The following is a 12776-nucleotide window of genomic DNA, read 5'->3' as shown; positions in this document are numbered from 1 at the left end:
CTCCAGCCCTTGAATGGTCCCTTCTTTCTCTCCAGAGCCATTTCTGTAGCAGCTTGTTCAGTGCTTGCAGTGGGGCTCAGAGCTCGAGCTGTCATTTGTTGCTCTTGGTGGTTTGTTTGGGCTTTTATTCCTCCTCACTGCTGCCTTTGGCACAGGACATCCTTGTAGTGTTCTGGAGCACTGTTATTTCAGGGTGTGAAAGAGTCTTAGGCCTTTAATCTGGGAGCACAAACTACATCTGTCACCTGGGTATCTGTGGCGGTTTCTAAGCAACCACAAGAGTTTATTTTTTTCTGCAATTCATATTTAAGAAATAATTTGCTCATGCATGAACCAGAATCAGCCTGAGCACCACCCCAGGAGACAGAAATTGTAAACTGTAATTTAGGCTAATTCTAGTCTAAAGCATGAATTAGAGTATTTTATGTAATCTTGGAAAATATACCATATAAATAAATGTAAGCAGAGAACAGGTACAATTAATTTGAGCACAGTAGGAAGCTTGAAGTAACTCTGGGAATGTGAGAAACCAAGTCGGAACATATTCTTGACATGTAAAAATATTTCCCACCTGCCTTGTTTGCATAAGAACAAGGTTTTAGCAAGTACATATTTGCATGTCAAAGTTAAAAGTGGGGAAAATATTTTCACCCTGGTAAGAAAAAATGCATAATCTTGGCACAGGCAATTTGCATTTAGTAAGTTTAAAGTATCTTAAGTCCTTTCATGCTCTGTGGAAAGTGTATGAACGTGACAGGGGTTCCATTTCAATGAGTTGATTTGCAAAGGCACCACGTGGAGCAGTAATTGATCTGATCTCTCAGTGCATTAATTTGTACTACAATTGGTTGTGGCAGTCCCGAGCCACTTACTCTTCCCAGATCCATCCCACTGTCCTGGACCTCAGGGTGAGGCAGGAAGCTGGAGTTTTAAGTGCTGTGTGCCTAATTGAAAGGAAGTATCTTGATGGAAATTTGAGGAAATCTGGAATTTTGAAGCTGTGCCTGATTATTGGAGGCCATTGCTCATACAAACGGGGGTGGGCAAACGCTGGCACAGCTGGAGCCTGTGGAGATTCTCTTCCACCCTGGAAAATGCATTTGGGACTAATTATGGCACCTTTTAGACTATTACTAACCTAGCTTTAGGCCACCCCTTTGAAGGCACGCTGCATTCCTTCAGAAACCCTGTGAATGTCCTGGTGCTTCAGAAGCAGGGATTGCACAGACAGGCTTCACGGGAGACTTAACCAACGTGCTGGAGATGGCAGATAAACTCCAGCCAATTATATCATACCTATTCAAAATAAGGCAGTGATTATGTCCATAAAAGTCAAATGTGAAAATGCCATTGCCATGTGGAGATGAGCCTTGTCACTGCCCTGGCCAAGGAGCTGCAGAAGCTGCTGATTCACTGCAGCACAGCAGGAAAATAATCCTGGGTTGGAAAGGCCCAGCTGGGATTTGGTAGAGCTATTCTGGAATTTGCCCACAGGATTGCTCTCTGAATTTGAGCTGCACATGATAGAAACTCTCAGCTTCTCTGAGCTTCAGTCTGTTCCTCAGTGTGTGGATGTGAAGGGGGGGTTGTGCTGCCCTTTCTGCTCCAAGCTTTGTTCGTAAACATACGATGCTCCAGTAAAAATAATTTATGTAACACATTAATGAAACAGCACACACATTATTTTTCCCTTTTATTAGTTCACTTCCTGCTCCGTTGTGTTAGCTGAGAGAAAAGTAATTAAAACCATTTTGGGGAAGAAGCATTTCCTTCCTTAAGTGTCCTAACCAGACCTTTTGATTTCACCTGTCATTTTGTTGCTGCAAGGAAGGTGAGGGATTAAAGATCAAGAATACAAAAGTCCTTGGAGTGGGAGCCAGGTCCAAGTGGTGTCCTGCTGTATGAAAATCCCTTGAAAGCTGCAGTAGAACTGCAGTGTAGTCCAGAGCTGTTGGGCACTGCTTTCCCCAGCAGAGCATTTGTTCCTGGGAGCAAATAAGGTGCCATTTGGGTGCTACTCAGCTGCCCCCACCATTGCACTTGATGTCACCTGCAGAATGTTTTAGGAGTATTTCAGCACAGTCAGTGCTATGGTACAAATCATCTGGTCTTCTGCTTCATAATTACTTCATGGTTTGGGCCAGATCCTGAGCTGTGCTGGGCTGCAGTGAAATGGAGCACACAGAACCACTGCAAGGTGATTCTTGTTGAATAATCAGCAGCCACTCAGGGGTTTAATGGCATGTAAAATGCAGTGTTTTTAGAAGTGCTCATGACTTTTGGAAAACAGTGTTGAGTACAACAGAAGTTAAGCTGTTGCACTGTGAGACAGCAGCATTAGATGGGATTTTATGTGTTGTCACTGTCTGGATAGCCATAAACTGGATGAAACAGAAGCTCTGTTAAGCAGTCAGGCAGGTTGGGAGTGGATGTGAGTCCCTCCCGGGGATGAACAGCCCCTGCTCATGTGTCACAGCTGCAGACACAGCAAGGGTTGTGTTTGGACTGCACTGAGCTGGCTGGGAACTGGTGCAGCCTGACCCTGAGACCACAGCAGCAGGACAAGTGCTCCTGTGGGGTCCCCCCTTCTCTGCCTGCTGGGTGTGGGGTGTTTGGGAGCACATCCAGAGTGCATGAAAGGGGGGCTGCTGGTGTGGGCTACAGCAAAGCAGTGCCTTAGCACAGCCCTGGTCAGGCAGAGTTGCCACCAACACAACTCCCAGAGAGGGGCATTCCTGAGCGTGCAGGAGTCCCTTCTGCAGCCAGGGGGTCACATGGGAAGGTGTCTGATGTAGAGATAGTCACACACTAAATGATATTCAATAGGTGTGTTTATAGTTATGAGTTTCAATTGTAAAATTGAGGGCTTTCCTACCTGACCCCTGCACAGCATTTTCCAGACTGCACCGACTCCTTTGGGGTCGGTACATTGACTGGAGCACTGCTGTGTTTGCCTCCCTCGTTTGGTCTGTGGTCAAGAATACCCAAATACAAACTGAGAAATTCCTTTCAATTCAGATACAACAGTTTGGGGTTTTTTTGTGCAAAATGCAGTTGTTCATGGCCTTGTCCCTCCCCTTCAGGGCTGCCCTGTGAGTTGGGTGGCACAGGGGTGGCCCCTGTGGGACAAGTGAGGTGTTTGATTCCAGACAGAGCAAACTTTAAAATCACCTGTTATGGTCTCACATGGATACCACTGGAAGAAACCTTGTTAGTGTCATCTTAGCTCTTTGGCCAAAATATGAACTCTCCTACTCTTTTTGGCTTTGAAATGCTGATTCTGGCCTTCTTGTGGGCTCTTAAACACCTTCTCAAATGACCCATTTTAATAACCCAAAAGCTATTATATAACAAGCAGCCATAATTTAGTCCAAAGCTCTAGGGGATCCTTGCAGTTCAGCAATGAATAGTTAATGCAGTATAATGTTTAGCAGGTTATTAGTTTTCACTGTACAAATGCTGATCAGGGAATGCTGTTATAAGGTGTTTAAAAGAAAATGTAATTAACTGGTTGCGTGCTTCTGTTGCAGCTCAAATTGAAATTATTCCATGCAAGATCTGTGGAGACAAATCATCAGGAATCCATTATGGTGTCATTACATGTGAAGGCTGCAAGGTAAGCTTCTAAATATTAAGTCTGAAAACAGCACTTAGCCTTTTGATAGTGATTATTTTCCTTCCTTTTTTAAAGAGCAAGCATTGGGCCTAAGGAGGATCCGTGGGTTCCATTTCAAAGAATATAAAATTGTTGGGGATTCTGAAGTATTGGTTGTATTTGGGTTTTAAATAGGACACTTCTGGTCACACACCTGCCCTCCATGGATTCCAGGACAATCCTGAAACTCTCACAGCTGTGCTGTGTGTGCTGCAAACTGCCTTTCTCTGAGTCAGCAGAAGGGCTATAGAAGGATGATCTGCCTCAGGCAGCCCAGCAAGAGCCTGTGCAGTGGATTCAGCTGAGGGGGTTTGGCTTTCTTGCCAGTCTCTCTCTGGTTTTGCTTTGTAGCTTGCTATGAAGCTGTGTGGAAATAGGTGAGAGCTCTCCACCCTCTCTGGTTTCTTTTGTGCTCTGCTGCAGTAACAACCATCCTGGTTGGCAGGGAGGGTGTTTCTCAAGCAGCAAAGCCTCTTGTGTCCAGCATGCTCAGGTCCTGCTGGGAGCAGAGCCTGTTCCTTGCAATACAGCCACTGCTGTGTGAGGTTGAGGCTCTGAATTGTTTCCTGGAGCTGTACCTTTGGTCACTCCAGTGAACAAGGATCTGTCACAACCAGGAGTTAAACTGGACAGTGCCCACAGCAGGCAAGATGGAGTGCAGCTGATCAGTGCTTTTGATCCCCAGTGCTGAGTGAGAGCACTGGCTTGGGGTGGCACAGTGTGCACAGCCATGCTCCAGCTTGTTGCTTTCTTCACGTATGTACATGTTGCAATCCCATGCTGGTAGGTTTGCTCCTGTTAATCTACACTCCAGGTGTGAAGAATTTATGACAGTTTTTAGCCTGCTCTCCTGACATGTTTGATACTACAGCCCATCTTCAAAAAGTAACTTCCTTGCATTCACATTATAAAGATTTCTTTTGTGGTTTTCCAGCAAAGATTTTTGTCTTTTCATTAATGCATTCTCTCAGTCTCATGGAAGTGTTGGTGAGAAGGAAGGGAAAAAAGGTATCTAAGAATCTTGGAATGATACAGGAAGAGCACCTTCTGCCCTTTGTGAGTGGAAAATGCCAGAAATGCATGGAAAAGGCATTGATAACAAAGTGGTGACTTTTTCAGCTCTGTGTGGTTGAGCAGCCTTTACCAAATGTCAGCTGTGGGAAGTGGCAGACGTTTGCAGGGAGAATTCTGCTGTATGACTGTCTTGTCAAAGGAGATCAAGTTGTGTTCAAGGTCTGAGACCTCTTTAACCCATCAGTGGTCTGGGACCAACCTGCTGATGGGCTGCCTGGAGTTCCCTGACTGACATCCTGGCACACAGACCCAGGTTGGTGTGGTGCTGATGGGCTGGACCTTCTCCTTGGGTTGTTGCAGGGCAGGAGGGGCTGCTGAAGGAAGGGGGAGCTGCCAGCACTGATACCCTTTGTGTTGTGCTCATGCAGCTCTTTGGCCTTGCCTTGTCCTGGGTTCTGAGAGTGAGCAAAGCCCCCCCAGCAGCAGCAGGACAGCTGTGCAGGAGGGGAGCAGCCCCCATGCCACACTCCCCTTGGGGAGTACAGAGCTGGTGGGCCCTGAGCACTGCAGGTGTGGGGTGGGTATCCATGGAGCATTCCCCCTTCCCAGGAATAAATGCAAATGTGAGTCATTAGGAGGAAGGTCCTTTGTGCACCTCCAGCAGTCAGAACAACAGATGCTTGCCTGATAGTGAGAAATGTGTGTGCAGCTCCTTATGCTTCAGAACAAATGGATTTCCTTTGAGTTGCTGAATAAATCGAGTTACAGAATCATAAATTGAGTTCTCTGGGAGCTCTCTGCAATGTTTGGTCTGCTGCTGAGAACCCACCAGAATGGTCAGCTGGTGGGAAGGGCAGAAGGAAGGGCAAGCAGGCAGGTATGCTCAGCACACTGAAACCCATCTGAACCTGAAAAGCAGGGCATGGTCAGACAGTGGCCCAATGGATGAGTTTGGCATTTTCTCCTCTTGGGGGAGCAGAATAAAGCTTTGTAGCCATACAATTTCAGGCAGAATTGTAAAGCCAATGAATATCAACTTTGTTAACTGTTATTTTCCTTTCAGCAGAGAAGTAACTCTGAAGCTCACCCTTCCTTAATGCCAGAGCCCAGGTGACCTGCCAGTAGTGACAGACAGGGCAGTGTTAGGGGGCACAAGTCACAGCCAGAGTTGAAATGATCGTGACCTAAACAGCATTTAAAATGCCCTGCTGTGGCTAATGGGTTCTGTTTGTGCTACACTTTTCCACAGAAATGTCAACAAAGTCTCACCCAGCAGAACTATTTTGGCTGGTGGAAAGGTTGGCATAGCTTGGCTTGTGCCAGGGGAGCCAGGTGTGTGTTGGAATGGGTTTTTTCCCAGCTTTTCTGTGGCTGTGAGTGCTGCAGGTTGGAGCATGCTTACACTGCTCTTCATGTTCTGCTAAACCCTCCTTTGTGAGAAGCACTTGGCTGCAAGGACCTGCTTCCCAGTCCCGTGCTCCCAGTGCTGGGGCCAAGGTCCTGCCCCCACAGCCCCAGGGGAGGTGCTGAGGTTGTGCACAGGTGCTGCAGACCATCCATGAGCAGCAGGAGGCAGGACCAGGGCCTGGGCTGGCAGAGGGAGCAGATGTGCCCCTGCCCTCTCCGGCCAAGCCTGGCAAGAGTCACCTACAGGCAGCAGCAGCACCAGCGTGGGGTGTTCTCAGCTCTTACTGGTTTTCTCTCCACTTTGCCCTGAACTTTAATGTTACTTAAAAACAATATTGACTTAAATGTTACTGTGCAAATACTAATGACCACCAGAAATGTAATTTATTTAAAACCTAAAGTCAAGTTTTGGTTGCAAAGACCTGCTTTGCAGATCTCATCTGTATCACAGATGAAATCACAGACCAGCTCTATCAAACTGACTGTCACTGATCCCGTTGGCAACCCTTGGATTTCAGAATTGAAAGTTTCCTGACCAATTTTTGTTGTTCCATTGCATTTCCCATAACTAGAACTGAAGATTTGTAATGCAACCCGTTAGTGTTTCTTGAGAAGTTTTCATTTCCTACCTTGCTATGGTGTTGCTGGCTGGTTTTCTGAAGTTACTGGCAGTGTTTTGTACTCCCAACCCATTAGCCCATTTAGCTGAATTTGAATTTGCCTTCACAAGAATAAAATTTAACACTTCTCCTCTTCTCCTTACAAGTGAAAAATTATTTTTTTTAGCCAGGCTGTGTTTTACACTTTATTCAGGAGGGCTCCTGTGTCTTATTATAGATAATTTTAAAAAAGAGGGTTCTTTTTCAATCTGACAACTGCTGATATCCAGCATACAACATCTAATGGGGGAAAGGAAGATGAGCTTAATTATATAAGGTCAGAAGCAGGAATGAGAAATGCCACCGAGACTGTGCCCCAGCTCAGGAATAGGAGTTTATTCTCCTGTGTAAGACTGGGAATATGACTATTGTAGGAGCTCTGCTGAAAACCCTGGCATCTGTGTGGAGCACCTCCTCAACCCTCAGGGGTGGGAACCCATTAACTACCTTGTATTCTGTAGGAGGGACCATGCTGGGAAAGGAGAGTGGTTTGTACACATCGATATTCTTTTCTCATATCTGAAAGTTGAACCCAGTTCCATCAGAAAATACCTGAATGTTTCAAAGGACATAGCAAAGAATTTAGTTTGAACTGAACTTTTTTGTCAATGAACTGTGTAATCTCATTTAATTTCCTGATGCAGTTACTTGCTTTTGCTGCCAGTAGTGTTAATTCATGGCCAGCTGACCCACAAATGCAGTAGTGTGATCCCTCTTGACTGTACTTGCCTGTACACAGTTGGTCATACAGAGCCACCTGTGCAGGGCAATTTGGGGCATTTCTTGTGCTTCCAAAGGTTTATCAGTACTGGCTTTTGTCTCTTGTGTCTTCGAAGACCTAAAATGATCTTGTTTGCTGTAAATGCAAAGAACATCCACACTGATCACTTCAGAAAACAAGCCCTGGTGTGCTGTCCCTGCCCATCTTGTGTTACTTCCATTTGGTGATAAACACAAGTTCGCTCCTGTCTTTATTACTTGGTTAAAACTGAACATTTTTGCTCTTTAATTTTGTGATTAAATATTTTATTTACATAGTTTATTACATGGTATTGTCTCAGCACTCTCAGCCCTTTACAACTAAAATATGTGCTCGTTGTCATAAAAGGGTTAAAAATCCCATTGGAATGATCACCTGTCTGTCACATTGCAGTGTATTTTTCTGACGCTTCTTTGGAGGAAATCTGTGGTGGTTTGCTTTGGAAACCAGTAAAAGAATGACACCCCCTCTCCCCCAAGTAATTGTTAATTGCTTAGAATATTGCAAAACTTAATGATACGTGGAAGTCTTTAAGTATTAGCCATAAATCATGGGATTATGAATAAGCCTTTGTTGTCACAGCCTTGCACACAGTCACTCCAAAACGTCTGCCATTAGGATGCAGCAAGGCAGCTGTCAGCTGTTTTCTTGTAATTAAACAGCCAATGAGCAGCTAATTAAGACATATGTGTATACAGAAGTGGAAGTGGGTATGTTAATGAACTGTAGGAATCAATTCATTAAATGAAAATTTGTCAAAAGCCCAAACATGAGCTGAGTGTTGCAGCCGGAGCCGGTGCCGAGGAGCCCGAGCGGTGCCAGGGGGGCACGGCTGCTGAGGAGCAGCTCAGGCACCAGCCTCAAGTTACTCAGACTATTAATAGACTTTGCAAAAACTGCTATTTACATTTCAAAGTTCTTTTTTAACAAGTTGTTTTTCAGACTGACTTGCAGATGAAAAGTTCTTGCGCCTGGTTTGGTTTTTTTTTCCCCCAACCTGATTTCTTGGCAGTGTATGAAAACCCCTATATTGTGTGGTATATAAATAGGAGTCTGAAAGGAAGCCATGGCTTGTAATCTGCTCTGCTCTTCTTCTGGCACCACGTTAATGCATCTGCATAAAGAGGGAGACATGCAGAGCTTCAGACTGGAGCTGGATGTCTGTGCTGACATCACAGGGCTCTGGGCACTCAGGATCTGAGCTGGATGTGTGTCCTGACATCACAGAGGGCTCCGGGCACTCAGGACCTGAGCTTGGAGCTGGATGTCTGTTCTGACATCACAGAGGGCTCTGGGCACTCAGGGCCTGAGCTGGATGTCTGTGCTGACATCACAGGGGGCTCTGGGCACTCAGGGGCTGAACTGGATGTGTGTCCTGACATCACAGAGGGCTCCGGACACTCAGGACCTGAGCTTGGAGCTGGATGTCTGTGCTGACATCACAGGGGCTCTGGGCACTCAGGACCTGAGCTGGATGTCTGTCCTGACATCACAGAGGGCTCTGGGCACTCAGGACCTGAGCTGGATGTGTGTCCTGACATCACAGAGGGCTCTGGGCACTCAGGACCTGAGCTGGATGTGTGTCCTGACATCACAGGGCTCTGGGCACTCAGGACCTGAGCTGGATGTCTGTGCTGACATCACAGAGGGCTCTGGGCACTCAGGACCTGAGCTGGATGTCTGTCCTGACATCACAGAGGGCTCTGGGCACTCAGGACCTGAGCTGGATGTGTGTGCTGACATCACAGGGGCTCTGGGCACTCAGGACCTGGAGCTGGATGTCTGTGCTGACATCACAGGGGCTCTGGGCACTCAGGACCTGGAGCTGGATGTCTGTGCTGACATCACAGGGCTCTGGGCACTCAGGACCTGAGCTGGATGTGTGTCCTGACATCACAGAGGGCTCTGGGCACTCAGGACCTGAGCTGGATGTGTGTGCTGACATCACAGAGGGCTCTGGGCACTCAGGATCTGAGCTGGATGTCTGTTCTGACATCACAGAGGGCTCCGGACACTCAGGATCTGAGCTGGATGTCTGTTCTGACATCACAGAGGGCTCTGGGCACTCAGGATCTGAGCTGGATGTCTGTTCTGACATCACAGAGGGCTCTGGGCACTCAGGACATGAGCTGGATGTGTGTCCTGACATCACAGGGCTCTGGGCACTCAGGACATGAGCTGGATGTGTGTCCTGACATCACAGGGCTCTGGGCACTCAGGGCCTGGAGCTGGATGTCTGTGCTGACATCACAGGGGGCTCTGGGCACTCAGGACATGAGCTGGATGTGTGTCCTGACATCCCAGAGGGCTCTCTCTGGGCACTCAGGACCTGGACTTGGTTCTGGCTGTGCTGGGGGCCAGAGGGGTGTAACACCAGCAGTTTCTCAGTGCAGCAATGGTTTTGTTTCTGTGTTAATAGGAGGGGTCTGCCCTGCCTGGTCACGTGCAGTAATGGCTGTAAACATGGATGCAATTAAAGGCATGTGGCCCGGGCTGGCTTGCATAATGCTGCAATGTATACACGTGTACCAAGCATGCATCCTCCTCCTCCTCCTCCTTCCTGATGGGGAAATTACAGCCACTCCGTGCCTCTGGCAAGAGTGAGGAATAGAACAACAGAACAGAGCGTCTCTCCTTCTCTTCTTTTAATAAAGGGGGGAGAAACAACCTAGAAACAGCTATATTTACTTACAGAAGGCTCCTGTAAGAGGGGCTCCTCCCCGTGTCTTACTGTGGTGCAAGAGCCCAAGGACCACCAAAAGCTTGGAAAACTCACAAGGAAATGACAACAATCAAGGAGAACTCTGAGAGCAAAAACCCCTCAGTTGAACTTCATTGTCAGTTCACTCCCAAATCTCAGATACATCTGTTTCTGAGCTCTGCACAAGTTTAGATAAGTTTCTGAAGTTTGTGGCAAGGTTGTTTTTGGTTTTTTCTTTAGCTTCTGCTGATGCTTTCATAGGGTTTGTTTTTAAAAGCACTCTGTCTCTGGTTTGTGAAGTGCAAGTGCTTTTAAAGGCCCAGTTTCAGGCACTCTGCTCTACTGAAAATTTAGCTCGAAGCTGTAACTTAGCTGATGTATGGTACACTAAAATGTATTGAGCAGCTGTGTCTCTAGGGAGAATCTGGGAAAGGAAAAAGGCCAGTATTTTCTCCATTACAATTCTAAAAATAATCCTCAGCTTGACAAGACTATTCTTAATAAAGAGAAATATGCCAAACTGGCAATTCAGACTCAGCATATATCTCAGCTAAAGGAAAACATGTAGATCCTTGAGGTTATTGGGACATATTGATGAAGCTGACTCTCAGGATCTTGGTGGTGGCAGGAGAGTTCACACAGTTCCTGTCAGAGCCTGTCTTTCAGTGCAACTCTAAAAGTGTTTGGAGAGCTGAGATTTTCAGGGGCTGATGCAGAGCCTTGATCAGTCAGTCACTGGTCACCACATCCCTAATCCTGTTTTTCTGGTGAAGGGCATTGCACTTGCCTGAGTGACAGTGTCCACTGAAGGTGCTCACAGAGCTAAGGGAAACTCTCTACTTACCCAGGAGTTGGTTCCTGCAGAGGGATCAGCTGTGTTGTTGGAGTGGTAGAAATTTCCGTGGTATTTCATGTTTTCTTTAGGGTGAAATGCACTCAGTGGGAGCTCAATATGTGCAATACTTTCAATGTCTGTGACAATCCTCTCACTATTGACAAACATGAGCAAAACAGCTGAAAGTTCAATCAAACAGAAACAAAGACCAGAATAAAAGGGTGAGAAATAATGTACAGGAAAGCAGATTAAAGACAGCCTCTTCAATTTCCTTTTTGTTTTTTAATACTCCATGTTTCTCCAGTTAAACTTTAATGAAAGGGGCATAATCAGCCCAGACTGGTGCCCTCCTCCTGAGCTGGAGCAGGGGCTTTGTCTTGGTGTTTTCTCAGGTTTCTGTCTGCAAGGAGTTTGTTAGGAAGTCTCTTACTTGAGAATTGTCCTCCAGGAGCCCTTGCTCTTGTTTGTCTCACCCAGTGTCTGGACAGAGCGTGCTGAGGGACTCCAGCGTGCAGCCTTCGAGTAAATAAAACCTTGGTAAAAGTCCAGCTTTAATTAAAAGGTGCCCAGCCTTTCCAAGGAACTATTTTCTTTGCAGCACTGTTAATTAATCCATTATGTGGCAACGTAAAACTAAAATACTGTGCTCAGTGATCTCAAGTGCCTCTTTAGAATGACTACATCTTTGCAGAATCCTTGTGAAGTAGGTATTACACACAGCAGCTTATGTTTGGGCAGTCTGTGGCAAAAGGATGGAGTGGACTTCAAAGCAAGCAGCTGGCATGGTGGTTAATGACATGCAGCACTGCTGGAGACAATAAAGCTGTAGCTGTGTGTAACCTCCCTGCTCCCTTTGGAGATGAGGTTACTCAGAAAGGAGATCATACAGAAAACATGTTTTAGCCTCCCCCTCCTTAAGAGCCTGAACCCTGCTCTGAGTTGGACAGAACCTCGGCTGTCAGCATCAAACCAGCTCGCAAAAGAGCAGCCCCAGGGCAGTGCCCACCCCCGTGCTGGCACTGCTGGGGCACCTCCAGCCCTGGGAGCAGTTCTGGGACCCTCAGACAAGACACTGAAGGGCTGGAGCATGTCCAGGGAGGAGAAGGGTCTGGAGCAGCTGAGGGAGTTGGGGTGGCTCATCCTGGGGAAAAGGAGACTCAGGGGAGACCTTCTCACTCTGAACTCCCTGCCAGGAGGGGGGAGCCCTGGGAGGGTCGGGCTGTGCTCCAGGGAACAGGGACAGGAGGAGAGGGAACAGCCTCAGGCTGTGTCAGAAGTTTAAAGTGGCTATCAGGAAAAACTTCACTGAAAGGGTTGTCAGACACTGGAACTGGCTGTCCATGGAAATGGTGGAATCGCTGTCTCTGGAGGTGTTCAGAAAGGTGTGTGGATGTGAGCACAGTGCTGCCAGGATAGTGGTTGAACTCGATGATCTTAGAGGTCTTTTCCAGCCTTAATTATTCCATGAGTATATAAAATTCTTTTTAAAAATTGGTCTTTATAAGAGAAAGTGCTCAGCCTCGTGCTGTGTATTTTTAAACACACGAAGACATGGTGGGGCTGAACGTCAGAGCCTGCCACTGCCACTCCAGAGCAGAACAGGGAGCAGCTGTTGAATCCTGCCTATTTTGGAGATCTGTGCCAATCCAGGAAGGACAGAAAATCAAGGAAATCTAGGTCTATAATTAGTTTTATCTCTTTTGGAAAGAACTGGTGTACCATATGTAATACGGGATCTGTAACAT

The 12776-nt window shown here is 46.8% G+C and overlaps 1 protein-coding gene across 3 annotated transcripts in view; it reads left to right on the top strand.

The window, feature by feature from the left end:
- RORA (RAR related orphan receptor A) overlaps nt 1–12776 on the top strand; it is a 386718-nt gene that overhangs the window by 356650 nt on the left and 17292 nt on the right. For all 3 annotated transcript variants that reach the window (XM_071568779.1, XM_071568777.1, XM_071568778.1), the window contains one exon: nt 3531–3616. In XM_071568779.1, coding sequence (XP_071424880.1) covers nt 3531–3616 — 86 coding nt within the window. The remainder of the gene's footprint in view (nt 1–3530; nt 3617–12776) is intronic.

This window comes from Pithys albifrons, chromosome 13 (assembly GCF_047495875.1).
Source record: "Pithys albifrons albifrons isolate INPA30051 chromosome 13, PitAlb_v1, whole genome shotgun sequence".
NCBI classification, from domain to species: domain Eukaryota; kingdom Metazoa; phylum Chordata; class Aves; order Passeriformes; family Thamnophilidae; genus Pithys; species Pithys albifrons.
This window is presented reverse-complemented; position numbering and strand designations above follow the sequence as displayed.